Genomic DNA, 27,675 nt, shown 5'->3' with positions numbered 1-27,675 from the left:
ATTGCTAAACTTCGAAGAACCCTGGCTCATCAAGCTTCCTACTCCAGGACCAGTTGATAGAACACTACATAACCTAACCACAAGTCTGTCAGATGTAAATTTCTCATAAGTTAAATTTGTAAAATATAACAAGGTCATTAATAAAGCGAATCTCAGTAGATCGGGTATAACGTTAGATAAGCTTTTGGAGCGACAATGACAAACAAATCGATATGTCATGAACATATGACGCCTTTCCAAACTGTACATTAAGGAAAAATGACGGAGGAATGAGCATTTCCTTCAACACAGCTCGAACTCAAGAGCTGTAATCAGGGCCTAGGGGCGCAGTAAGGATGACAATGGTCACTCATGCTCCCTCTTAATCTGTGAAATGGTTGCTTCATCCTCTTCGTTCTCAAAGGTCCAGATCTGTTCGGCCTGACCAAGACTTCTAACCCACTGATCATATTCAATGCTGAATGGGGTCTCTGGATTTCTTCCACGGGTCCTGAGCTATACTCCATGGTCACGAAAGAAGTAGCTCCGCCGTATGTCAAGCACGGCATAGTAGTGCCGTTCCACCAACTGCTTTCGCTGTCAAAGTCACCCTTGAAATCACAGTCTGTGCCCAGTGACTCTTCTCTGTGGCTGACAGAATTATCGCAGGCTTCATCCATATCGTTGCATATGAGCTTCAATGCTTGTACCACTTCACCCATGAATGGCCTTTGCGACGCCTCTGTGTGGACGCACATTGATGCGATCGCTGCTACTTTTGCCATATTGTCGAAGTTGTATTTTCCGCCTAACAAAGGATCGACCAATTGCTCCAACCCTTCTGTGGTAGTAAGCAAAGGGCGCGCCCATGTGACAAGATTCTCTGGACCTTGGGACTGAGATATGTATACTGGCTTCCTACCCGATAAAAGCTCCAACAAGACGACCCCATAGCTGTAAACATCACTTTTAACAAGTAGGTGTCCAGTCATAGCGTATTCCGGCGCAACATACCTGCAAGGTTATCGTTAGCCCTCTAGTATATGCGATGGAAATCTAGGTGATTTGTCATATTAGATGAAATGTTTTTTTGTTTGTCTTTCTTAACTAGCCAGTAGATGTGTGTTTCACAGAAGAAAATATCAGGATGTGTAAATGGCGTAATGGCTACAACAAATAAAATGTTTGCGATGAAAAAATGAACAAGATGCTAGTAGGAACAAACTAAGGGAAATTGTAGTAGGAAGAAACTAAGGGAAATTGTTCCCAAGCATGTTCACGTATCATGAATGGTGTCGAAAATGTTCATGCACGAGAAATAGAACATTACCCGAAAGTACCCATGACCTGGGTAGAAATGTGATGGACTCCTTCTGATGCTTCTCTAGCCAACCCAAAATCTGAAACCCTGGGGGTAAAATCATCCTCGAGTAGGATATTACTGGCCTTGAAATCGCGGTGTATGATACAAGGGGTGGAATCCTCATGCAGATAAGCCAGTCCTCGTGCCGCACCAAGGGCAATTTTCATCCGGGAGTCCCAGTCAAGAGGCTGCTTCATTTTATCAGGACCTGAAATTCCAGGAAGCAGTATATATAAAAAAAAAGCAGCAATCTTGAGTAGTTATAATTCCACAGATAACCTGGAAGCTACATACGGTGAAGATGGGACTCAACACTTCCATTTCGAACAAATTCATATACCAAACACCGGATTCTGTCTTCAATGCATATACCAATCAACTTGACAAGATTACGATGGTGCAGTCGGCTAAGTGTTTCTACTTCAGCAATAAATTCCCGATCGCCACTTTGGTCCTCCTTGGTAAGCAACTTAACTGCAACCTCAGTATCATCATCCATGACGCCATGGTAAACCCGCCCAAATCCACCTTTTCCCAAAACCTTCCTAGAACTGAACTTGTCTGTAGCCTTCTCGAGCTCAGATACTGTAAACGCTCTCACTGAAGGTGGGCAAGTAGGCATGGTGGAAACAAAGGACATCGACATGGAGCTGGCTAGACTACTTGACAATATGGATCTATTGCCTGCATGAAGGCACATAGAATTCAGAGAAAGGCCAATTTAACGGAAGTCATCAAGCAAAGCTCACAAGTAGACAGACACAATATGTAATTCTGAACTTACAATGTGATTGAAGTGCAAACTGCAAACAGCTCTTTAAGTTCAAAGAGCAAAAAGATAGAATTGCATTAAAATGGACAACAAAATGGGTGTATGGATAAGGAATCATGTAAATAAATGATAATACAGTGGTCGAGAGACCACGTACAAACATCAACAGATAAGCAATTAGTAAACATTAAGATTCATCTGTGCAATTGAATCAACTTGTTATAAGTATTTTTCACACAAGAAAGACATTCAAGTTGGGAACAGAAGGAATGCAGAGAGAAAATGCTTAATAAAAATAATGCAGAGGGAAGAATTCATAAGAGCCTAAAAAACAATGGAAAAGAAAAGGAAGTCAAGATGTCACTAAATGTGCTATACAGAAAACAGAACAATTGATGTGCTGATTATGAATCATCTAACTGTAGGACATTCAGCCTGGATAACTGATTGGATATCCACAACGGAAAAAAGTCATGCATCCTAAATATTTGGTGTCTGCAGTATAGATTTTATGCTGTCATGAAATCTATGTAAAGTTTATCTTGCTAGTGATATAAAATAACTGTTTATGAATCACTAGAACAAAACATCAATATAATTACCATACTTTCTGATCTCATAGGCAGTACACTTCTAAGTTCTGACTACTTAAAACAGAAGGGTTTAAATTAACTACAGGTATGGTGCTTGACAAAGTTGTGACATAAATATGAAACTGAAGACTATGGCATGTGCAATGTTAGGAATAGCAGACAAGACTGGTATAATCAGGCCAAGAAAATTGGAGCTGTGGCAAAGTTATGACATAAATATGAAATTCTTGACTGGCATGTGCGCTAAGACTATCAGGATCATCAAACCAAGATAATTGGAGCTGTCTCTTTATTGTCCATTGTTTAAGACGACTGGTACAGCATAAGATTCAGTCACATGTTACAATAGTTGAATGTGTAAACAGGCAAAGTAGTTGAGAATAAAAAGAACAGGACTATTCAAATAAATCAAATAACCCATACATATATTCTTTTTAAGGTCTCCTTCTACACCAAGTTCTGAGATTTTGAAGGTTGGGTGGTGAAGAGGAAGTGAACTTTGGGGAATTGGGAGTTGTTTATGGGCAATATACAGCTTCAGAAGTGCTCCAGTTAAGATGTTACTAACATTGTGTTATTACAAGAAACAAGAAGTGTAATAAACAAGAAGTGAAGAAGCTAACTTTGGAGGCTATCAGTGATGAACTGCTCAAGCAAGGATTAGCTGGATTTTTTCTGTTAGATTGTACCAATGAAGGAAACAGGAAGTTTTGTTAATTGAATGCTCAATCTTCATTTTTGTAGCATTTGATAGTAGGAAAGCTGATTCTTTACCAGTTTAAATCTCTTCTCAGTGGCATTGCCTCACATGGATAAATGTAACAACAAACATGCATAATGGGATATAATGGATGGACTAACTAAATAATGATTCAATAATTTGTTGCTACCTGTTTTCCGGATTACTGAGGAAGTACATGTAGGCTCGACCGAACTAGAAGATCTGCCAAGCTTCTTTAATCTCAAAATCATGCACACAACACCAGAGCATATCAGCATAAGTATGAATGAAGATAACAAAATTATGATGACTATTCTTCCTTTAAATTTCTGCTTCTTGTGCGTTGATATATTTGCTGTGATTGGATCTTGATGACCTCCAATACCGCTTGGACCCAACGACTTACTAAATGAGGGTGGTGGAGAAGGAAGTCCTGCATGGTGTTCCTGGATTCTTAGTGCACTACAAAGTTGACATGCTGATAACATATGCAAAATAGGAGCATGCATTACCTGGATAACGAACATATAGCACATCATACTCACCAAAAAGAGACATGTTTACTGGCACTTTCTTTTGCCAAAATCTTTGGTAAGTCAGCAATGCAGACGTCTTATCAAACTTCTCACCTAGAGGCACTAGATCAATGCTGACTGTTGTTTTTTCTGGGTCCTTAATGCTAGCAGTGGCACCCATTATTCTTACTTGACTTTGCTTTAAATATGTGCCAGCTGCAACTTCAACTTCAAGCTCTGCAATTCTAGAGAATAGCTCAAATGGTGCTACACCCAGATCAATTCCAACTTGCATAGGGTAGACACATCCACAGGGTGAGCCGATTGGGGTCGAAGTGAGGGGTTCTGAGCAAGATATTTCACCACAGCCTGTTTGAAAAGTATTAATAAAATGAAAAAGGTTAATCATGCTAGCTAGCTTCTTGATTGTATGCACCATCAATGACATAGTTAACTAAAATATCACAAGTTCTCTTGAAGCAAAACAAACCACACCCTGAGATTGTTCTGGTGTCACTGAGGCTGGTGAGGGTGCAGGAGGCAAACTTCTATGGTGTTTTGACCAATGATGTCTCACATGGGAACCTGGAATGATCAAATATAGTTTGATTTTTCAAGATCCAAGAAGATGATAGGTATTTTCAAAACCAAAAATGTAGATTACCATGGTGTTTAGGAGAGAGAACTGGGGAAGGCGCAGGCCCTAAAGGTGTTAAATTCCATGGTTTGAGTGAGTTTCTTGGAGATATTACTTGATTTATTGCCATATGCATTCCTGCACAAGTAACTTGAAAATTGTAGCGATGGCTTTTGTAGTGAATGTGGCCATACAAATAGAAAAAAAAAAAGTCAATTACATATACATGGGCAGGATAAAATAATGTATACCTATGTATCCAATGGTAATACAAAATGTATGCCAATGGTAATACAAATGAAAGAAGAATCAATTAAATGGACGTGATGGGGATAAACAAACACAATAAACCAAAAACATTTGCTGCACAATGAGCTCAATTGTTATTATGTCAAACATCGCACACTTTGTCAATGAAAGCGGGTGGAAATAGGGAAAACCACATTTTGGGATTAATGTTGCAATCTACAATTCTTGTCTTTTAGGCTGTAAACCTTGCATGCGACCCGCTGATGAGGATTTGGACTCCGGCCTTGGATGACCTTTGCAATTGAGACAAATGGCGAGGGGAACATTAATAAGAATTCAGGCAATTTTGGTGGGGCGCACTACCCCTTTCTCAAAAGTACAAAATTCAGGAGAATGGTAAGTGGAGATTCTAATCCCTATGCTCTACTAGCCTGCAATAATGCATGCAGAAACTAACAAGAATTTGAGAGAGAGTATTTTATAATTTTTCAAACGATCAAATATTGCCCTTTCTTTTCCTACAAAGGTTGTAATACCTTTAACCAGAAATAAGCAGCGTCTTGCGTTTTGTGTGATTTAGTACAAAAATTTATGATGATGGACTTAAAAAGACGCGACAAATTTCGATGCATCAGCTATCCCATGAAAGCATCAACCAGTTTGAAGAAATCAGTGATGCTGTGATGCAACATTCCACTCTCAAGGTTCCATAACTTCACATTGAGATAATGCAACTTATGCCCAAAATAACAAATTTAGCGAAGCGAAAGGCCACCCATCCAACCGGAAGCCCAAAAAGCGACAAACCCCAGCCGCCGGAAGAAAAAAACACCTTACGAGAACTAAATAAACCGCGTCATCTGGCAAAAAAGGGGAGATCTCGCACAAACTGCCGGAAAGTAAAGAGTGCGGAGGCGCGTACCAGTATGATTCGAAGCCAAACGGAGCAGCGAAATCAGCAGCATCAGAAACCCCGACATCTCAACTCATCAGAAGCGCTCCTGTTTCGCCATTCCAGGTGTCCGAAATGGCCGCGCTCCAGCGGCGCCGCTGGAGGAGGAGGAAGAGGAAGCGCGGGCGGGGCTGGCTCATAAAATCCTAGTTCGCGGCTGGATCTCTGCTGCAATAGATCCAGGAGCACCGCGTCGAGCGAAGCAAGAGAGAGAGAGAGAGAGAGAGAGGGAGGGGAAGCGGATGGAGATCTCGAGAGAGAGAAGAAGAAGAAGAAGAGAAATAAAGAGGGGCGCGCAATTACGACGACTGCCACCAAACTTTGAGGTTGTAGAGTGAAGTGAGCAACCGAAATTAAATTAAATTAAAAAGTTAGAAATTTCACGCTCTTTCAATTTACTCTCTCAAATTTATTGTTATTTATTTATGTATTTAGAGATTATTTTATTTTAGCTTCTCATCTTTTTGAAATACCCCCTCATAGTTTTGAAATCATCAAAATATTCCCGTGTTTCCTTTGTAATAAAAAAAGGTAAAAAAAAATCTAAGATAAATGTCAAATGGACACTCTTAAAAAATAAAAATGAATTGGACGTCCCATTAATAATTTTATTTAAAAAATACCTCTTGATTAGGCGTTTTTATAGTAGCTACTAGTAGCTGCTATAACATATAGAAGTTATCCAATAGCTACTATAACGTATAGAAGCTATCAAGTAGATGTTATAATATATTTAGGGTAAATTTAAAATTTCAGATTTAAGGTTTACAATGTGTAGGAATTATCGAATAATTGTAATAATATGTAAAAACTACCAGTAGCTACTACAATGTGTTTAGGATGAGTTTAGTCAAATTTTAGGATTTACATCTTGTAGAATCTATAGAATAGTTGTTACAACATGTAAAAGCTACCCAGTAATTCTTACAATGTGTTTAAAGTGAGTTTAGGGCTCAGAATTGTAACAGCTATACTAGTTTTTTCAAATATTTTAAAATGATTTTAATGAAGTTTAAATACTTTTTAATCAAGTTGGTAAATAAGACTTTGATATAATAGTATTTGAAGACGTTAAATCCTAAACACTAAACTCTTTTTAAATATATTGTAATATCTACTAGTTTTTATATGGTGTAAATCTTAAATCCTAAACTTAAATATAATGTAGCAGCTACTTAGTAGTTTCTACATGTTATAACAGCTACTCGATAGGTTTTATACGTCATCAATTTTAAATTTTAAATCCTAAACACGTTCTAATAACTACCGATAACTACTATAAAATATTAGATTAAAGGGTATTTTCAAGATAAAATGCTTGAAGGGACGCTCATTCGACTTTAATTGGAAATATGATACTCTGATTATGTAAAATAACAAACACCCATTTTATTTTTTTCCCATTAAAAAAATAAATTTTCTCTTTTCAATTTTCATTCTATAAATGAATGAAAAATAATTAGAAATTAAATAAAAAACAAAGAGAAGAAATTTTTTTTTCATTTAACGAGAGAGGAATCCAGAAATTTTATAACCCTGAGTTGATAAAAAAGATCTTGGACTATTTTCTTCTCTCTCACATCCTTCCTTTTTCTCATTGTAAATTTGAATTGTAACTCCTTTTGAACATCATTGGCTCCAATCTAAAGTCCAGATAGATTAACACGTGGCTCCGCCTTTGCATATAATCTCTAATGATTTGGGATTTTTTGATATTTTTTTAAATAATTGTAAAATTGATATATCATTATTTTATGAGAAAAATTACTTCATATTTGTACCCTTATTTCGTTAATAAAAAAGTTATCATGGTAGTGAGTTTAGTGATGGAATGATAAATTTGAAAGTCACAAGCGGCATATAAATAAGAATGGTAGAGCACATTTTAAAACCGGTAGTGAACATTAAGGGTTAGAATGAAAGTTTTTAGACATTAAGGGTTCGTATGAAAAATTTTAGCTTTTTTGGGAAAACTTCTAATATGTTAATTAATCATATATTTAATTCTTTTCCCAAATTCCACCTTGAGTTTTTTATTATCTCAGTTAGCTACTTAGCTTAGCTGCCTCGATGCCGCGTCCGTTAACGAAGCTCCACGTGATTTTGTCTTACGGATTCCCAGTGTCTCAACAGACAGCATACAGGAACCAGAAACGAGTAGATATTCTTAATTGCCTCCGTGCTTTCGTATCGTGGGTGATTAAATGAGCTTAATTAGTTGGGTTCTGTGACTGTGTCAGAGCCAGTTTTATACTTATGAATTTGTTCGTTAAAAAATAAAGAAAAAATATAAAAATTATGAGAATTTTTACAGTTGCATAAACGTTAAGAACATAATAATTTTTTAAAATTTAATTTACATTTCTTGTTTTTTTTTGCATGAATGCTGTTCTTTTTTCATTTGTCATTTAAAGTCTGACACAGGTCCTGTAGTTCGATCATGTTCCACGTGGAGGGAGGACGTAGCGTTTACTTAAAGTCAAAGGCTGGATGCCTTTTTGACTGACGACGATTCAGCTGTTTCATCTTTTGACTATTTTATATTCTCCTTTGTTCATATTTTCTCAACCCCATGGTCGTAAAAAATGATTACATTTATTAATTTATCTCAGGATCAGTAAAAAAAACATAAATCATAAATAATTATGAATCTGTAAAATATTGATTGACATATGATGAAAATATTTATCTCAATTAGGACCAATACGGAGGAGATAAATTATGGATGATTATTAATTTTTGGAATAATGACTAGCACATAAGGAAAATATTTATCTTGACTTTATCGAAATTCGAACTCCAGACCTCATTATGATAACACCTCATGTGCTAATCACTAGACTCATTCGAGAGGACAATTTACTGAACATCATAAGACTAGACTAGGGCAAGTAAAAATCAATTAAATCGGTTTAAACTAATTGAATTTTTAAATTCATTTGAGTTATTTTAGAATTTAAGTTAATTTAGTTTTAAAAATTTATTATTTTAGTACAGATTCAATTTGAAAGTGCCTATTCGGTTAAATTAAAAAAAAAAATTAACGGTAAATTAGAGAAAAATCCCTAATCATAATGTTAACTTTGCATACAATCCCCATGTTCAAAAAACTTTGTTTCCACTCCCTGCATGCAAAAGTATTACTTGTTTCAACTCCCTCATGCAAATATTGATACCTAAATTGTCCCTCAAATTTTGTAGGTACAAAAATTTCAAAATTGAGTACAAAAAGTCCAAAAATAAGTATAATTCTTCTTAAAGTCAGTACTTTATATTAAAAATCGAGTATATTTTCTATCAAAATTGTCCCTCTTATTTTTTAGGTATAAAAAGTCTAAAAATAAGTATAATTTATGTTAAATTCAGCACTTTACACTATAATCTAGTACTCTATATTAGGATCGAATATGTTTTCTATCGAAATTAACCCTCATATTTTTCGGTACAAATAGTCTAAAAATGAGTATAATTCTATTAAATTCAACACATTAAACTAAAATCGAGTATATTTTGAGGTGAAAAAAGAATCATACTCATTTTGATAGAAAATATACTAGATTCTAAGTTAATATACTCAATTTAAGAGAATTTATACTGATTTTTAGACTTTTTTTACCTAAAAATATCATGGACAATTAGGTAAAGATGTTTGATTGGGGAGTGAAAACAAAGATTTTCATGGATGGGGACTACATGCAAAATTACCCAAATTTTAATCCTGAACCGAATATAAATCTGGGATAACATGACTACGTAAAGTCATACATCCTAATTCCCTAATCTCTTCTTTCTCTCACCGCTCGTGACTCTCCCGTCTCATCTCCCGACGGGATTTTAAATTCCTAATCTCCTCTTTCTATCGCCGGTTGCGACTCTCCCGTCTCCCTCTCCCTCTCCCGATACAATCGCTCGTTGTTGTTGATCATATGTGACATTGTCAGTCCACCTTGCTCGACCCTCTCTCCTCTTGTCGTTGAGCACTTGCGTCTTCGCATCTCCTTCGGTTTTTCTTGTTGATAATTCTAAATGCATGAATTAAAATGAATTAATACGGTAAAAACTTACAGCGATCTCTCGCAGATCTGCAATCGACGACGGTAAGACTCGCTATCGGAAGAACAATCACAAGATCGGAAATCTCTCCACAATTCCACGAACCAAATCCCACCACCTCAAATGTTCTCCTTCTCTCTTTCTTATCTCTCCTTACGCTACTGAATGATCCTTGGACGCACTCCTTATAAAGGGAAATACCTCAGGGGTATAATGGACTTTTCCATTAAGAGTAGTGGGGAATGTGGACATGTTCCCACGTTCCCACTTTCCCCATTTCCTACATCTCTCACTCTTCCAAGATAAGTCACTAAGACTAGTTCATTCAAGTAAGTTACAAAGACTAGTTAGTCATAAAGACCTAATAAGTCACACAGACTATTTGAGAATTTGGTCACAAAGACATAATAAGTCACATAGACTATTTGAGAGTTTGGTCACAAAGACCATATTAGAACATCCAATTCATACTTAGAGAAAATAGTTCGTGCGACAGCAAGCACACTGAGCGATAGTTACGAAGAAGATTGTTACACCTTTACTTAGTCGCTCTTTGAACGATCAATGCTAACAAAATTGTTACACTTTACTTAGCCGCTCAAATAAATTAGAGACTTACTCTTCATGGCACACAACCATTTTCCTTGTGGCACATAGCCTTTATCCAGGAATCACCCAATCTTCAAGTGGCACATAGCCATTATCTTGGAGATATCCATGTCCTACTATTTACCCAGATTAAATAATTTTCATTTACATCAATATGAACATCTCTAATCCCTTATAATGATCATTATGTCAAGAGCATGTTCCATATCCAATATTCACATTCATTTCTATACATAACAGAAATGGGTCGACCAGTGAATAATATTAAAAAATATAAATATATTTAATCTTCCTTTTTAGCTAGAATCTATTCATTTTAATCAGTCGCTTTCCTAGTTATGCTCCATAGACCAAATCATCTATAGCCATAGGATACACGCTAAAGTAGCAGATACTGATTAAAACTTCAAGTAAACAGCTAAATAGTCACTAAGACAAAAACTGAGATAACTTATAATCTCAAAGGTCTCACATAGTTGAGAAACAAGGATTCATTCTCTTACTACCTTTATTGTCGCAATAACATATGTGGTATGAATCGCATGTTACGATGTTATTTTTTTTACTAAAAAGAGCGCATGTTGTGTTCAAATTTAACATCGTACAGATTTTGATCTAAACATACCTAATGTCTAATCCTGAATTCAACAAATGAATTCTAATCTGGCCTTCAACAGGTTCAGTAAATGGTGAGTTCATTTACTTCGATCATTATTAACACATAAATGATCTCATCTTGACACAATTATCAATGCGATCTCAACTTATGGATCTGTCTCTAATTTTAGCTACATAAACTATTCCATAAGTAACAATCTTACCCCTATTTGTACTTAACAAATAGAGATGATTGTCCATATGAGTGGACCAATCTTCACCTGCTAACATGTTCACCGAGATCTTATATGAATGTAACAAATACAACATATACACTAAATAAATTATGGCAAATGATACAATCAAATCACAAAGTCTAATCGTTATTTCAATATTGTTACATTCTACAAAGTTCCAAAGACATTACATGTTCTTTAAATGACTCTTTAGTCTTTGGCTTAGTAAAATGATCTGTAAGCATAACACGTGTAGGGATATACTCAAGAATTACTTTTCTTTTAGCCACAATATCCCTCACAAAATTATATTTAATTTCTATATGCTTGCCTTTACTGTGATATTTGAGATCCTTGAAAAAAGTTATTGTAGCTTGACTGTCATAGTAGACAGTTACTGGACTCCCACTATCTTCAACAATTTTCAGATGCCTTAGGAACCTTCTCAACCAGACTACTTCTTGCACAACCACTGAATATGCTACATATTCAGCTTCCATAGTCGTCAAAGCTACACAAGCTTGTTTCTTGCTGTTTCAAGAGATGGCGCCACCATTCAGCAAGAATGCATAGCCTGATGTGGATTTTCTATCATCCAGGTCTCCAGCCCAATCTGCATCTGAATAACCTTTCGGACTTATATATGATCCTTGAAAACAGAGACAATAATCTGTTGTCACCTTCAGATATCTGAATATATATCCTTTTTACCGCCTTCCAGTGTCTCGGTCCTGGATTTGACTGGAAGCGATTGACCAAGCCCACAACATAGCTAATATCGGGACATGTACACAACATAGTGTACATCAAACTACCAATAGCACTGACATATGATTTTTTATTTATCTCAGCTATTTCCTCTGGAGTTTTAGGACACATACTCTTGCTCAAAACAGTACCTTTCATAATAGGTATATGTTCTACGTTGTAATTTGACATGCTGAAATGATGTAACATCTTATTTATATAAGACTATTGCGACAGACTTAAAAGTCTTTTAGGACGATCTCTTATGATCTTCACTCCTAAGGTATATTCAGCTTCTCCCATATCCGTTGTATTAAATTGTGATGACAGCCACTTTTTGACTTCATTCATATATCCTATGTCATTTTCAGGTATCAGCATATCATCAACATATAATGATAAAATGACATACTTTCCTTTTTCCTTTTTCAGGAAAACACAATGATCCTCATTGATCATCTCGAAACCATAAGATAAAACGACTTTGTTAAACTTTATGTTCCATTATTTTGACGCTTGCTTTAGCCCATATATAGACTTTCTAAGTCTACATACTTTCTGCTCTTGGCTTTCAGCAATGAAACCTTCTAGTTGAACCATATAAATTTCTTCATCAAGATCACCGTTAAGGAAAATGATTTTTTACATCCATTTGATGTAATTCCAAGTCATAATGTGCCACAAAGGCAAAAATAATTCATATTGACACAAATTTCACTACAGGAGAAAATGTCTCTTCAAAGTCAATACCCTCCATTTGGGTATATTCCTTTGCAACTAAACGAACTTTGTATCTGTCAATCGATCTATCAGCTTTCCTCTTTATTTTGGGAATCCACTTATTCCCAATAGCCCTTCGGCCCGGAGGAAGATCGACTAAGTCCCAAATATGATTCTGAATCATGAACTCCATCTCTTCAACCATTGTAACTTTCCATTTTTCTCTAACTCTACATCTCAATGCTTCCTCAATTGATTGAGGTTTGTCGTTGTCAATTGGAAGTGTAACCAATGCCTCATTCTCAATATCAAACATCTTCTTAGGTTTGATCTTACGAACACTTCTCTGTAAGTTGGGCTATTGAGAAGTCAACTCATGACTCGCCATATCACTCTCACTCAGTTGACTAGACTCAAGTATCCCTTTTGGCACCTCTCTTGTTGATAATATCTCATCATCCTCAAATAGAGGAACATTTTTATCAATATCACCTCTGATTGAGAACTCTGTTTCGAGAAAAGTTGCATCTCTCGAATCTATTTCGGAGATGGTTCCATCTAGTTGTTCACCTATGGAAACATAACCTTTGGAGGTCTCATGATATCTTATAAAGATACATTTCTTACCCCTAGATCCCAGTTTTCCATACTTGTGAGAACTATCATAAACATAAGCAGCTGACTCCTAGGATCTCAGATTACTTAAATCTAGTTTTTCTGTCTGTCTAACGTTCATATGGGGTAGATGGAATTGACTTTGAAGACACTTTGTTAAGTATATATATACTGCAGTTAATAATAAATCTCCCCAATAGGAGATTGGAAAATTAGCCTGCGCCATTATAGATCTAACCATTTTAAGAAGAGTCTTATTTCTTCTTCCAGCTACCCCATTTTACTGTAGAGTTCTAAGGATTGTCAATTGTCTTATAATCCCTTTATCATTACATATTGTCTTGAATATATCAAACAAATATTTCCCTCCACGGTCAGTGCGTAAAGTCTTAACTTTACGTTCTGTTTGATTCTCAACTTCGTTCATATAACGAATGAAGTAATCCAATGCTTCAGATTTATGAGAAATCAAATACACATGACTGAACCGAGAGAAATAATCAATAAATGTAATGAAATAGGAAGCTTCATGTCTAGCCTTCACATTTATTGGACCATAAATATCCGAATGAATTAACTGCAATGTTGATTCAGATCTAATAGTCTTACCAAATGGTTTCCTAGTTGCTTTTCCAGCAAGACAATGTTCACATATAGACAATTGAATCTTAGCCCGAGTGCCCAATAGACCTTCTCTAGTCAATCGATTCATACGTTCTTGTCCTATGTATCCTAATCTAGTATGCCAAACCTCATCAGTTATATCTGCATAACTAGTTAGAGCAATGTTTTGAAAACAACCATCAATAGCATAATTGACATATGGTTCTACATCAAGAACCATAAAACCATTTGTTAAAAAAAATCATATTCGATTGACACTGAGTTAATCTTAAGTTCAACACATTGACTGTAAAAATTAATACAATACCTTAAATCAAGAAGACACATAACGGAAACAAGATTTCGTCGAATTTCAGGAGCATACAGGATATCATGTAGAAACAAAACTCTACCACCACGGAGGTTGAGTTTATAAGTGTCGACTCCTTTAACTTCAACTTTTGCATTGTTTCCCACATAGATCCACTTGTTGTCAGCTGGTACCCGACGATACTCAACAAAAGTAACTCGTTCCCGACCTACACGATTGGTTGCTCCTGAATTTATAATCCATAAAGGATAAGAATCAGCTAACAACACTGAGCTAGAAACAAAATGCACAGAAAAAGAAGACACACTGGATTTTTACTACATTTCTAAGGATCTTAAGGTAAGTACCTTAGAAAGTTTGTTTTTAACCTTACAATTGTTGGAACCCCAAGGTATTTTGATGTGATCAAACAAGTTAAGTTAGGTCTTGCTTCGTTTAACCCTTGTGTCTAAGTGTGCAAGAGCTTAGGAGCACAGGAAGTCGAGTGGAAGACGTGGCTAACGAGAAGGACGGCACGAGAGAGAGCCGACGGGCTCGGTGCGTCCGAGGGACGAGGTGACCGCGGAAGAGTACACCGGTGGACAAGAAGAACGTACGCGGCGTTTGAGGGACGAGAACTCGGGGAGGAAGGTTGCTCGAGGAGAAGGCCGGAACTTGGGTTCGGGTGAGCCCTATTCCGGATGGCCGAGATCACCCAAGCTAGTAGAACCGGAGCGAAAGACCCAGACGGAGACGAGCTGAACCGGAGCAGAGGTCCTGGACCGAGAAAAGTCAATTCTGTTGACTTTCTTGGTCTGGACGCTTGGAACCATTCCAGGCGCCCGGACCAGTCCAGGGCGCCCGGGATGCTTCTGAGCGCCCGGACCAGTCCAGGGCACCCGGGATGCTTCTGTTGGTTAGTCCTAGGAAAACGTACCGGTTCCACTGTACAAAAATTTTTTTGTACAAGTGTCGAACCTTTCCTTAAATAACCTATTGTGTTCTTTAGAAGTTAAATTAGGAATCGCAGACGGAACTTAACATCATTGATTCCAAATTTAACTTATCTGTTCTTAATGGTTTAGATTTGAATCGCAAGCGGAACTTAACACTATTGATTCAAATCCACCTATATTATTAATTCCATTAAATATTAATTTCCAAAATTGGCTTCCAGGACTGCATGGCGAGGCACATGGCCTTCTTGGACATGGGAGCAACCATCACCGCCTAGACAAAGCCTTTTAAGGAAAGCTAATATTTAATTTCCTTAAATAACTCTAGGTTAACCAAAAAGAACAATCGAATCACAAATTCGAAAAAGAAGAAATCACAAACTCGAAAAATAAATTTGATAAACTAGATCTAATTGCCTCTTGTATTTAGAATTCTTACAAAGAAAATAACTAGTATGATGCGGAAGAAAACTACTAGTTATACATTCTCTTTGTAAGCTAACGACCTCAAGATCTTCTTCCGTATTCCTCGCCTCGCCTTGGACATCGTGTGGGCGACGATCCTCCAAGATGAACACCACCAAAAAGCTTCTTCCTCTTCTTCTAAAATCTGGCCACCACCACCACCAAGGAGAAGAGAGCAAAAGGGAAAAGAGAAGGGAGAGGGAGGGCCGACCACTTGAGGTTCTCCAAGCAAGAGAATAAGAATTTTGTCTCATGAAGCCTCCTCACCCCTTCTTTTATATTAGTTGCCCAAGGTAAATAAGGGAAGAATTTTTACAAAAATTAAAATCTTCCTCTAGCTTTTCCTTTTCCCTTTTAATTTTCCTTTTCTTTCCTCTTGATTGAATCAATCACCAAAAATAAATTTGATGATTTTATAATTTTAAACATGGCCGGCCACCTTGCTTCGACACCAAGCAAGGGTGGCCGCCCCCTATAAGAGGAAAAGAATATTTATTTTTATAAAATTTTACAAGAAGAAAAATTCTTATAAAATTTTACAAACTCTCTTTCCTAAAGTAGGAGTTAAAAAAGGAAAGTTCTAAAAATTAAAACCATGTTTTAAAATTTAAAACTTCTCTTATAAAATTTCCTTTTTAAACATGGTGATAGAAAATTTAAATTTTAAAACTTCTCTTCCTTTTTTCCAACCATGAAGATGGTTAAAAAAGGAAAGTTTTAAAAACTTTTAAATTCCCTTTTTAAACATGTGGCCTAATTCAAATAAGAAAAGTTTTTAAATTTAAAATCTCTCTTTTAAAACTTGTAGTTTTCTTCAAAGAGAAGATTTTAAAAATTCAAAACACCCCTCATATTTGAATTAATCTTGGCCGACCCCTACATGCTTGATCACCAAGTAATAGGGTCGGCCCCTATAAAGAGGATGTGGCCGACCCTTGCTTGGTCACCAAGCATTGGGCCGACCCCCATCTTGGATACCAAGATGGGCTTTTCTTTGGATGGACTTGAGGCTTTAATGAGGCTACGACAGGGACCTAGAGGAGAAATTGGTTTTGGTCTTCCATGAGCTTGAGTATCCCGTGTTCGCCCCGAATACACAACTCAAGTTCATCGATAATAACTCATTCCACTAGAGAGTTATTATCGCACTACCACACCAATCTTAAATTACATTATGGGCTCCTTCTTATCATGAGTGTGGTAGTCTCCCTGTGTTTAAGATAACAAATGTCCACTAATTAAATAAGTTACTGACAACTCACTTAATTAATATCTACCTCCAAGAGTAGTACCACTCAACTTCATTGTCATGTCGGACTAAGTCCACCTGTAGGGTTTAACATGACAATCCTTATGAGCTCCTCTTGGGGACAATTTCAACCTAGATAACTAGGACACAAATTCCTTCTATAATCAACAATACACACTATAAGTAATATCATTTCTCAACTTATCGGGCATATTGATTTATTGAGCTAAACCTCACCCTTTGATAAGTCAAAGAAATAAATATTAAATATATGTACTTGTTATTATATTAGGATTAAGAGCACACACTTCCATAATAACTAAGGTTTAGTTCTTTTATTAAGTCAGTAAAAAAGAACTTACCTAAATGGTCATACTCAATACACTTAGAGTGTACCAGTGTAATTTATTAATCAATATAAACTAATACTTAATTACACTACGACTATTCCGATGATTTGTTCCTTTCCATCTTAGTCGTGAGCAACCGTTTATAATTTATAAAGAACCGTCAACATGATCTTCTGTGTGTGACACCACACACCATGTTGTCTACTATATAAATTAATTGAACAATTACATTTAACAAATAAATGTAGATATTGAACAATGTGATTCTTTTATTTCAAAAATAAATGTTTACAAAAGCTAGACTTTTAGTATACACTCCAACAGCTTCCGGGCACACGGACCCGACTTTTTGACCAAATCAAGTTTTGACTCGATCTGAACGTTGGGGGATAAAATTTATCCCCTCAAGGCGCCCGAACAGTATTATAAATATAGCATTGTTCTGCACAGTTTATTCAATTCACTTGTATTCTATTTCTCCGTGCTTTACATTTCTGTCTGTGCTGTTAACGCTGTAAGAGGCTTCTTCGCCCGAAGGAGACATCAGATAGTGCGCCTTATGTCACGCCCCAGGTAGTCCCTGTCCGAAGAAATTTCGGCAGCATCTCCCCTGTACGGCGGACAATATGAATCTCAGTATACATATATCTATACCTCGGCCACACTCGGCCGGAACAATACAGTACAAATAAGAAACAAACCACGCAGTTTATATCAATATTCCACACAGCTCAACATATACTCAATCCACGCAGTTTAATAAGGAAGAACGATATAAAACCAACAAAGATATACGTACACATCATACTCCACTACAACGAAGAAAACAAATCCACGAAGTAGTGTGAAAATCTGCAGCGGAAAACAAAAGCAGCAAACCCAAAGGTTCGACATAAAGTCCACAATACAAACCCACAATACAAGTATATAGGACGCAAAAGCAGAATAAATCCGACAAGGAAAATCCTCGCGCTAATGGGGCTAGCGACTGGAATATCTCCCGACGGCCTCAACCTGAAAAATAGTAACAACGGGGTGAGTTCAAAGAACTCCGCAGGTAAACCAATAGACATGTACAGCAATATATATCCACCAGTAATAGCCTAAGGTACAGTCTCCTAAACCATGGGATCAAGAGTACAGTTCTCTAACCATACAACCTACGGTATAGTCTCCTAACAGAATAACAGATATGCATAGCCGAAATAAACTGTAGTAACCAGCAATAGGCATAAAGTATAGTCTATAGCAAGAATAATAAGAAAATGCATAACTGAAATAAACTGTACTCACCTGCGAGGCTTGTGCAACTAACTGTAAACATACACAGATAAAGATAGTCAGAGCAAAAACATATAACCTGTATGCATGTCAATCATATGCAATCACCAAAATGCATCAATCATAATTAATGCAATCTGTGCATATGATGCAAATGACATGGTCACCCCTGACGCCAGTCAGAATCTCACACACAATGGTGAGACCGCGTGGGTAGGGCTGTGACACCGTGCACTCTGCCGTCACTACCCCTGAAGAGTGACTGAGTGGACGGGATGCACCGGAGTACACCTATCCTCCAACCTCAACTATAGGAGGGAGCGCGATGCTCTCATCTCCCGGTGCGCAATGACGGGGAGGGACCCCGGTGTGCTACCACGCTGCCTATCACACTACCCATGAGTGGAGCCTCCAGCGGAGCACCACCGGGCAACCTACACACCCTGTGTGCTGTGCCACTACCCATGCAATGGTCACGTGGTGTGCAGGTCAATGTAGCCGGCCGACGAGCTCAACAATAATGGAGTCGTCAATCGCCCAGCATGCAATCATGCGATATGGTGCATGCGGCTACAATATGACATACCTGAACAAATCCTCCTCCATATGTGTAGATGCCAAGCAGATAAACACATATATGACAAGGATAATAAACAGCATAAATCTAAAGACATCACATATAACAATGATGTAAGTATCATGAATCCAAGAGCATGTATCACACATGTAAAGCAACTAATCCAGTAGAGTAGAGCACTATAGGTATGCATCTCTATGATCATATATACACATGGCAAGAGATATAATATCCAATCCTGAAGTAAAGCAACTAGCAGATGAAGCATGTGATAGGTATCAACTAGCTAAAACCAGGGAAGAAATGATCTACTATCTACCACTAGTAAATATATATAAGCTATACATATCATAAGACATTATCAAAAGATAAGTCAAAGGGTACCCGCCTCAAATAGAAGGTACAGTCAATCCAAATCCGAAGTCGAGACGCCCGTCTTGAATCAGAGTCCTGCGTCAAACAACATATATATATTTTATTTAGCTAGATCCAAAGAATAGCCAAATAAAATCCCTAAAATCAAATTAGGGCAAAACCCTAATCACATAACCACAACTTACCTAACTAAACCTAATGGTCGATTAGGGTTAGTTACCTATTCCCTAACCACCAATTTGATTAGAAATCCAAACTTAGATTAGATCCAATAGTTAATTAGGGTTAATTGCTTAACCCTAATTATTCCATTAGATTAAATCTACGTAAATAAATCTAATCATAATCAACAACTAGTAATCCAAATACTCCTAATTCAAATCTACCCATCATGTATCAACTAACGATACACTAACCATCATACTAATCACCATCTAAATCTAATTACAACCTCCAATCAAACATACACATAAACACCTATCATAACCGTAAATCTAAATATGATCTACCACATGGATCAATTACTCTAATTCATATCATAAACCTAAATTAACTAACCTACAGCAAGATCAAAAACCATACCTCAATTCCACAATTACTGTGGCTATTGGGATAAGAGGATTGTTGCTGCCGAGACCAAGCAATTTCTGGAATCAAGAACAAGAAACCTAGCCACACCTATTGATCCACAGCCCTCAATTTCACCGCAATGATCACAATTCCAGCCTCACAGCAACAGACCCTCACTTCACTGATCACCAAACCTCACCTGGAAATCAATCCCGTGATCTAAATCAGCCACAAAGAAGAGGATCAAAATCATCTAGCACCAAAGATCCAAAGGGCAAAACTCTGGCGATGGATCTAAGGCATGGATTGAAACAAGAACGCAACAGAAGGTTCGATTGCTTACCTTTGAAGCCCTAATCGCCCCTTTCACGCCGGCGGTCGGGTGGCACGGCTCGATCCAGATCCGGCCATTGAAGAGGTGGATCGCACTATGAGCAGCGCGAGGAGAGAAGAACGGAGGTCGATCGGTTGGGTGTCGGCGAATCTTGCTCCTCACCGTGCCCTAGCCACCTCGCCGTTGACGCTCAGCCGCAGAACTCACCGGATCAGGACCCCCGATCGGATCCAGCTCCTCGGCACCGTCGAGCTCCGATGATGAGTCTCCTTCGGCCTCGGCGCCGAGTGATCCGCGAGAGAGGGAGAGCACAGAGACGGAAGGGAGATCGGGTAAGGCTCGGCGATTTAGGTTAGGGGAAATTAAAAAGAAAAGGAATATAAATAATAAACATTTCCTCACTTAAATGAGTATTCCAAACAGTCTTTATCCGTACCCGTAATTGATCCCCTCAAAATCCGTCGTACGAGCTCCGAAAAATTCCCAGAAAATTTCTAAAAATTCCGGAAAAATTCTATAAGGCTATTTCTCAAATAACCCTATTAATTAAATTTTCCAAGATCTCACACCTTATTTTCCTTGGATTAGCAATCCCCTGATTGCAAACCAAGTAACTTTCTTGTGTCTGTTTTCTTTTTGTTAGTCTCATTATTTTAAATTACAAGTGCTTTTATTTAGTTGAAAATTCGAAAAAGGGTTGTTTAAGTTTTGTAGGGCAATTCACCCCTCCCCTCTTGCCGGCCTCCAAAGGGACCAACAAGTGGTATCAGAGCAAGGACGCTTCAGGAGGACTAACCGCCGATCGAAGCAACGAGATGACCGGACCAAGCATCGTTCCACCAAAATTTGAGGGGGACTTCACATACTGGAAGCGTCATATGGAGTATTTCTGAAAACTAATTTTGAAATTCATCTAATTATTAAATATGGCTTTGTAGCTCCTACTAATCAACATGGAGAAGAAAAAGAAGAGAGTCTCTGGATGAAGAAGGAGCAGAATGATTCTGTAGCGAACAACCAAGCGGAGTATCACCTGTTGAGCGTGCTGCCGCCTCAAGAAGTCAACCGCGTCAGAAGCTACTCGTCAGCCAAAGAACTCTGAGAAAAATTCCTGGAGCTTCACGAAGGCAAGTCCGAAGCCAAACTAGCAAAAAGAGACATCCTTCGGAATAAACTGATGAACATCCGTCTGGAAAAAGGTGATAAGATAGTCAATCTACACGCGAAGGTAAAGGAATTAATTACCGGTCTTGAGAACCTCAGTGAAACAATAACCAACCGGGATACCATACGCTACGCACTCAACGCGTTTCCCAGAACTCAAGAATTGACATCAATCATCGATGCCTACTATATTTCAAAGGACCTGGAGGGTAAGTACCTTAGAAGAGTTATTTTCTACTCTTGAATTACATGAAACCAGATGTACAGGGACAACAAAGAAATCAAGCCAGATTATGGCGCTAAACACAACCAAAAAGGATGAACCCGAGTCAGACTCAGAAGAAGATCAAGAAGCGTATATGGTAAGAAACTTTAGAAAATTCTTTCGATCTAATAAATTTAAAGAAATGTAGAATAGGAAGAATCCGAGAAATAGAAAAAGAGTTTGTTACTACCAGTGTCAAAAGGAAAGATACTTAAAAGAGGATTGCCCAGAACTCAAGAAGGGCAAAGTCAAGGTGCCCAAGAAACACAAGAATCTAAAAGCTACTTGGGACGATAGTTCATCATCTGAGTTCGAGATATAAGAATATGCTGGGCTAGCACTGATGGCAAGCTATGAAGGACAAAGTACATAAGAACCTAGCATCGATGAAGGGGGAGTGACTTCAGATGAATGCAGCGAAGCAGGGGAGAGTCAGGCTTCAAATCTGATATGGTAAGTGAGGTATGCCTCTTACCTCTTGATCAGCTTTATTTTGGTATTAAGGCTATGGCAAAATCCATGTACAAATTAGAAAATAAAAATACTAAATTAAAAAATGAAATTTTAGAAATAAAAAGAGTTTTGGCAAAATCTTGTTTAATAGAAGACTTTGATAAATTACAATTTGAAAATGATAAATTAAAAGAAAAAATAGAAAATTTGAAAAAGTCTACCTGTTCGAATATTTCTGCTTTTAAAAATTATAGAGGATTAAACTGGTACTATAGGTTTCACCAAAATCAAATTAGAAAAATATCAAAAGCCTTTGTGCCTAGAAAATACTTGATTAACCCTGTAGGAAGGAACCTATATTGGGTTCCAAAAACTTGTTTAATTTAAAAATTAAAATTAGACTTAGCATTTTCAGCAAGAAAATTAAACATTTAATTTTTTTATGCGCCTTTATCTAAGAAAGTGGTTGTTACTCTAATAACCAAGAAGGTCTAGTGTCTCGCCACTATCTGGAAGCCAAGTATCGAAATAAGAGTTTAATTGACTAACTGAAAAAGCATTATTTTTTTTTAAAAATGCTTTAAAAGGTTACTCAATTTGTTTTTAAAAAAATAATAAAAAAAATTAATTCTGAGAAGATATTTTTGTCTAAGTTAAAATTTTCAAAAAAAAAACTTAAAATTTTTTTTAAGTTAGAAATTTATTTACTTAGAAATTTTTGCACATTTAAATTCTTTGGAAAATTCTCAAAAATTTCTAACTTAGATTTTTTTTAATACTTAAATTTTTATTAGTTAACCTTAGACTTGTCAAAAGAACCCTATTTTTTATATGATCAAAGGGGAGAAGAATGTTAAGTCTAGGGGGAGGTATACATTTTTTCTATTGAAGAATCTTTGCACTAATTTGCAAAATTTTATTTTTACTTTATGTTTGTTTTACCCTAGCTTAACTTGGATTGCTCACATAAAAAAGGGGGAGATTGTTGGAACCCCAAGGTGTTTTGATGTGATCAAACAAGTTAAGTTAGGTCCTGTTCGATTTAACCCTTGTGTCTAAGTGTGCAGGAGCTTAGGAGCACAGAAAGTCGAGTGGAAGATGCGACTAACGAGAAGGACGACACGGGAGAGAGCCGACGAGCTCGGTGTGTCTGAGGGACGAGGTGACCGCGGAAGAGTACACCGGTGGACGAGAAGAATGCACGCGACATTCGAGGGACAAGAAACCGGGGAGGAAGGCTGCTCGAGGAGAAGGCCGAAACTTACGTTCGGGTGAGCCCTATTCTGGATGACCGAGATCACCCAAGCTAGTGGAGTCAGAGCGAAAGACCCAGACCGAGACGAGCTGAACCGGAGTAGAGGTCTTGGACCGAGAAAAGTCAATTCTGTTGACTTTCCTGGTCCGGGCGCCTCGACCCGACTTTTTGACCAGATCGAGTTTTGACTCGATCTGAATGTTGGGGGATAAAATTTATCCCCCCCAGGGTGTCCGGACCCTTTGAAGCACCCTGAACAGTACTATAAATATAGCACTGTTATGCATAGTTTATTCAATTCACTTGTAATCCATTTCTCTGTGCTTTACATTTCTGTCTGTGCTGTTAACGCTGTAAGAGGCTACTCCGCCCGAAGGAGACATCAGATAGTGCGCCTTATTTTCCTTGGATTAGCAATCCCCTGATTGCAAACCAAGTAACTTTCTTATGTCTGTTTTCTTTTTGTTAGTCTCGTTATTTTAAATTACAAGTGCTTTTATTTAGTTGAAAATCCGAGAAAGGGTTGCTTAATTTTTGTAGGGCAATTCACCCCTCCCCTCTTGCTGGCCTCCAAAGGGACCAACAATAATTACATGAAACTCGATGTGCAGGTCTAAGAAAGAAAAAGGAGCCAAGTTAGAACCTAGCATTCGAAGCTAAGGTTATTGATCTAGACTCATAATCATCATTCAACAAAAACGAAGAATTCTACATGATAAGGAAGTTTAGTAAATCTTTAAAAACTAACAAATTTGATAAGAAACAAACAATGAAGCTAATCCAAAGTAAAATAAAAGTTCGATGCTACAACTGTCAAGAAGAAGGATATATTAAGGATAACTTTCTGAAGTTGAAAAGCAAAGGAAAGGAGAAATATAGAAAGTCAAGACATAAGAAACTTAAGGTAACTTGGGACAAAACATCATCATCTGAATCCAAGATGGAGAAATATGCTAAATTGCTATTACCAAAAATTTTCAAGATTTCTTGAAAATTTAAAATAATTTTTAATTTTTTTTTTGTAAAACTATGGATTAATTGATAAAAATTATTCGTTTTGAATTTGTTAAAAAGAAATATAACAAAATATTCTGTTAAAAACCCTTAGAAATAGTTCCAATATTTTCTAACTTTTTTCTTATCTTCCCTAACATATTTTTGATGTGATCAAAGGGGGAGAAATTAGGGATTAAGTTAAGGAGGAGGTATAGAATTTTTTTCCTTGTATTTATTAAGCTATTTATTGCACATTTATTACTTGTAATAATTATAAATTTGTTTGTTTACATTATTTTATTGTTTGTTCTACTCTAACATAACTTTGGTTGATACACATAACAAAGGGAGAGATTGCAAGTACCCCGGGATGATTTTGATGTGATCAACTGAGTTAAGTTAGATTTTATATTTTTTGATGTCTTGTGTCTAAGTGTACAGGGACTTAGGAGCACAAGAAGTCGAGCGGAAGACACGGCAAGTGAAAAGGATGACATGGGAAGCAAGTCGACGGACTCGATGCATCCGAGGCACAAGGAGCTACAGAAGAATACATTGGCAGACGAGAAAGATGTGCGTGACACTTCCAAGGGACAAGAAGTTGTGGAGGAAGATTGCTCGAGGAGAAAACTGGAATTGGGTTTGGTGAACATAACTCTGGACGGTCGAAACATCACCCAAGTGACCAAACAAAGTCAACCACTGAGTTGATTGTATCCAGGTGCTTGGACCAGGTCTAGGCGCCCCAACTCTAGGCGCCTGGATCTAGTCTAGGCACTCGGATTCCTTGTGTCACATCAGCGAACCATTATCAAAGAGGATCGGAGTGAAGAATTGTCGAAGAGGATCATAGTGAACCATTGTCGACGAGGATCAACACGAAGTCTACATCAGCCGACTCCAAGCTCCCGAACCGGGTTTAGGCATCCGGGAAGCTGATAATCTTTGGAAAAGAAGCTATTACAGAGTGGATTGAGTCGGCCACTTTCAGGTGCCCGAACCAGGTCCAAGCGCTCTTGAGGTGCCACGTCAGCCAATGACTAATTTCGAACAGTGGGCTATAAATAAAACTCTGGTTCTCGAAGTTTAATCCAACGAACTTGTGTTTTCATTTTGTTAGTTAGAGCCCTAGATCCAATCATATGATGATTGTTGTATGGACTCGATGTATCATATTCCTATATACTTATAAAGGCATTGCTTTATGATTATTATATTTACTTGTATTGGTGCCAAATAACTAAGTATAATAGCGTCCTTGAGTAGAAGGTTCTTATCTATATCAATCGATTGGTTGAATTGATAGTGAGATGGTATAGAGAACACTACTCTTAATCATTCCTAGTAGGGACAATGTTAATGCGATGAGACTAGCATGTAGGTCAACTCGATGACTTGATCTCACAAGTCATGGATATAGAGATATCAAGTTGACACATGGGTATGCATTGGAGAATGTATACTGAATGACCCGCCATGAGAAAGTATCATGGATCATTATATGAATGTCATATACTTTCTCATGTGACTATTAGTATGACTATCAGTCCTTGGACCTGAAGTCACCATGGTTCCCTACATAAGGAGTTAAATACTTTGACTTCGTCAAACGTCACCCGTAACTGGGTGGACTATAAAGGCGATTACTGGGTATGTAACAAATTATGTGAAGGGATGTGAGTGATGTAGATGGAATCTATCTCTCCTATATGACGGGAGTGATATCATGATTCTTGATAGAGTGAGACCACTAAGTGCATGGCCATGCCCAAATGAGTCAATATGAGATATTGAGCTCATTTGTTTAGAGTGAGTCTACTTGAAGTTCAAGATATAGATTGATTAGAGGATGACATGGTCTATACCTCAATTGATCAATCTAGATGTCAAGGATAGAAGGACATTGTCACATATTGTGAGAGTCACAATTAGTAGTCACAAAGGTGATGTTGGATCTCAATATTCTTGTAACTTGGGTAGTAATGATGTGTTGCTAAATACCGCTCATTACTTATGCTTCTAATGAGTTTAGGAGTATTGCCAATGCTACAAGAACCTATAGAGTCACACACAAAGGGAAATTAGATGGAGAATATGTTCATATGATGGACTAAGAGGATTAGATTCATGTGATGATCCAAATTGGATTAAGAGTAATCCAAATTAGACTAATTGAGTTGGACTCAATTTGATTCATGTGTTGAATGAGTCTAATTTAGATTATGACTCATTGAATCAATTTACTTCAATGAATAGAGATTCATTAAATTTAAATTGACTTGAATCAAAGGTTAGATTTGATCAACCATGGGAGATAAATGGGTCAAGTTTTACTTGACTTGAGAGGGAAGATGAAGGGTCAAGTTTGACTTGACCAAATGCCACCTCATTTGTGACTTGGCATGGGCCGACCAATGATGGTGTTCCATATCATCAAGGCCACATCATTGTGTGCCACCTCATGAGGAAGACCAAGAGCCATGACTCTGTTGGTTGCTACTCGGAAAACCTAGAGGTTCCACTGTACAAAAATTTTGTACAAAGGTCTGAAACTTTTCCTAGCTACCATGTGTTCTTTTAAATTAAATTTTGGATCGCCTGCGGAACTTAACACGTTTGATCCAAAACTTAATCTATTCGTTCTTTTAGGTTTTGACTTCGGTCTCCTGCGGAACTTAACACGTTCGACCCAAATCACCTTAAGTTATTAATTCCATTAAATATCAATTTCCATAATTGGTTCCCAGTACTGACGTGGCGAGGCACATGGCCTTCTTGGATATGGGAGCAACCACCACCGACTAGACAAAACCTTTTATGGAAAGCTAATATTTAATTTCCTAAAATAACTTTAGGTTAACCGAAAAGAACAATCAAATCACAAGGGAAAGAAAAACAAAAGAACACTATATCGAAAACAAATTTGAAACTCTAAAATCGTATGCCTCTTGTATTTAGTATTATTTCCAAAAATAACTAGTTTGATGCGGAAACAAAAATTACTAGTTATACCTTTTAGAAAGACCTCTTGATCTTCTACCGTATTCCTCTTCTAACCTCGGACGTTGTGTGGGCAACGATCTTCCGAGATGAGAACTACCAAGCACCTTCTTC

The 27,675-nt window shown here is 37.3% G+C and overlaps 1 protein-coding gene across 3 annotated transcripts; it reads right to left on the bottom strand.

The window, feature by feature from the left end:
• Window positions 1-91: 91 nt before the first annotated feature.
• On the bottom strand, window positions 92-6,101 carry LOC121984602 (receptor-like serine/threonine-protein kinase ALE2). Of its 3 annotated transcripts, none has more exons than XM_042537609.1 (8): window positions 5,752-6,101; window positions 4,608-4,730; window positions 4,439-4,528; window positions 3,941-4,312; window positions 3,598-3,861; window positions 1,637-2,026; window positions 1,310-1,550; window positions 92-993 (listed from the first exon to the last, which is right to left on the bottom strand). In XM_042537609.1, exons 1-8 carry the CDS (start codon window positions 5,807-5,809, stop codon window positions 312-314), a joined length of 2,220 nt encoding a protein of 739 aa, XP_042393543.1. In that variant the 5' UTR covers window positions 5,810-6,101; the 3' UTR covers window positions 92-311. The 3 variants fall into 3 exon arrangements, with proteins under 3 accessions (XP_042393543.1, XP_042393545.1, XP_042393544.1); XM_042537611.1 differs by having other exon boundaries at window positions 3,974-4,312; XM_042537610.1 differs by having other exon boundaries at window positions 4,608-4,718.
• Between the last annotated feature and the right edge of the window lie 21,574 nt (window positions 6,102-27,675).

Source organism: Zingiber officinale, chromosome 5B (assembly GCF_018446385.1).
Source record: "Zingiber officinale cultivar Zhangliang chromosome 5B, Zo_v1.1, whole genome shotgun sequence".
NCBI classification, from domain to species: Eukaryota; Viridiplantae; Streptophyta; class Magnoliopsida; order Zingiberales; family Zingiberaceae; genus Zingiber; species Zingiber officinale.
The sequence above is the reverse complement of the archived record's forward strand: the minus strand, read 5'-3'. Positions and strand labels throughout refer to the sequence as shown.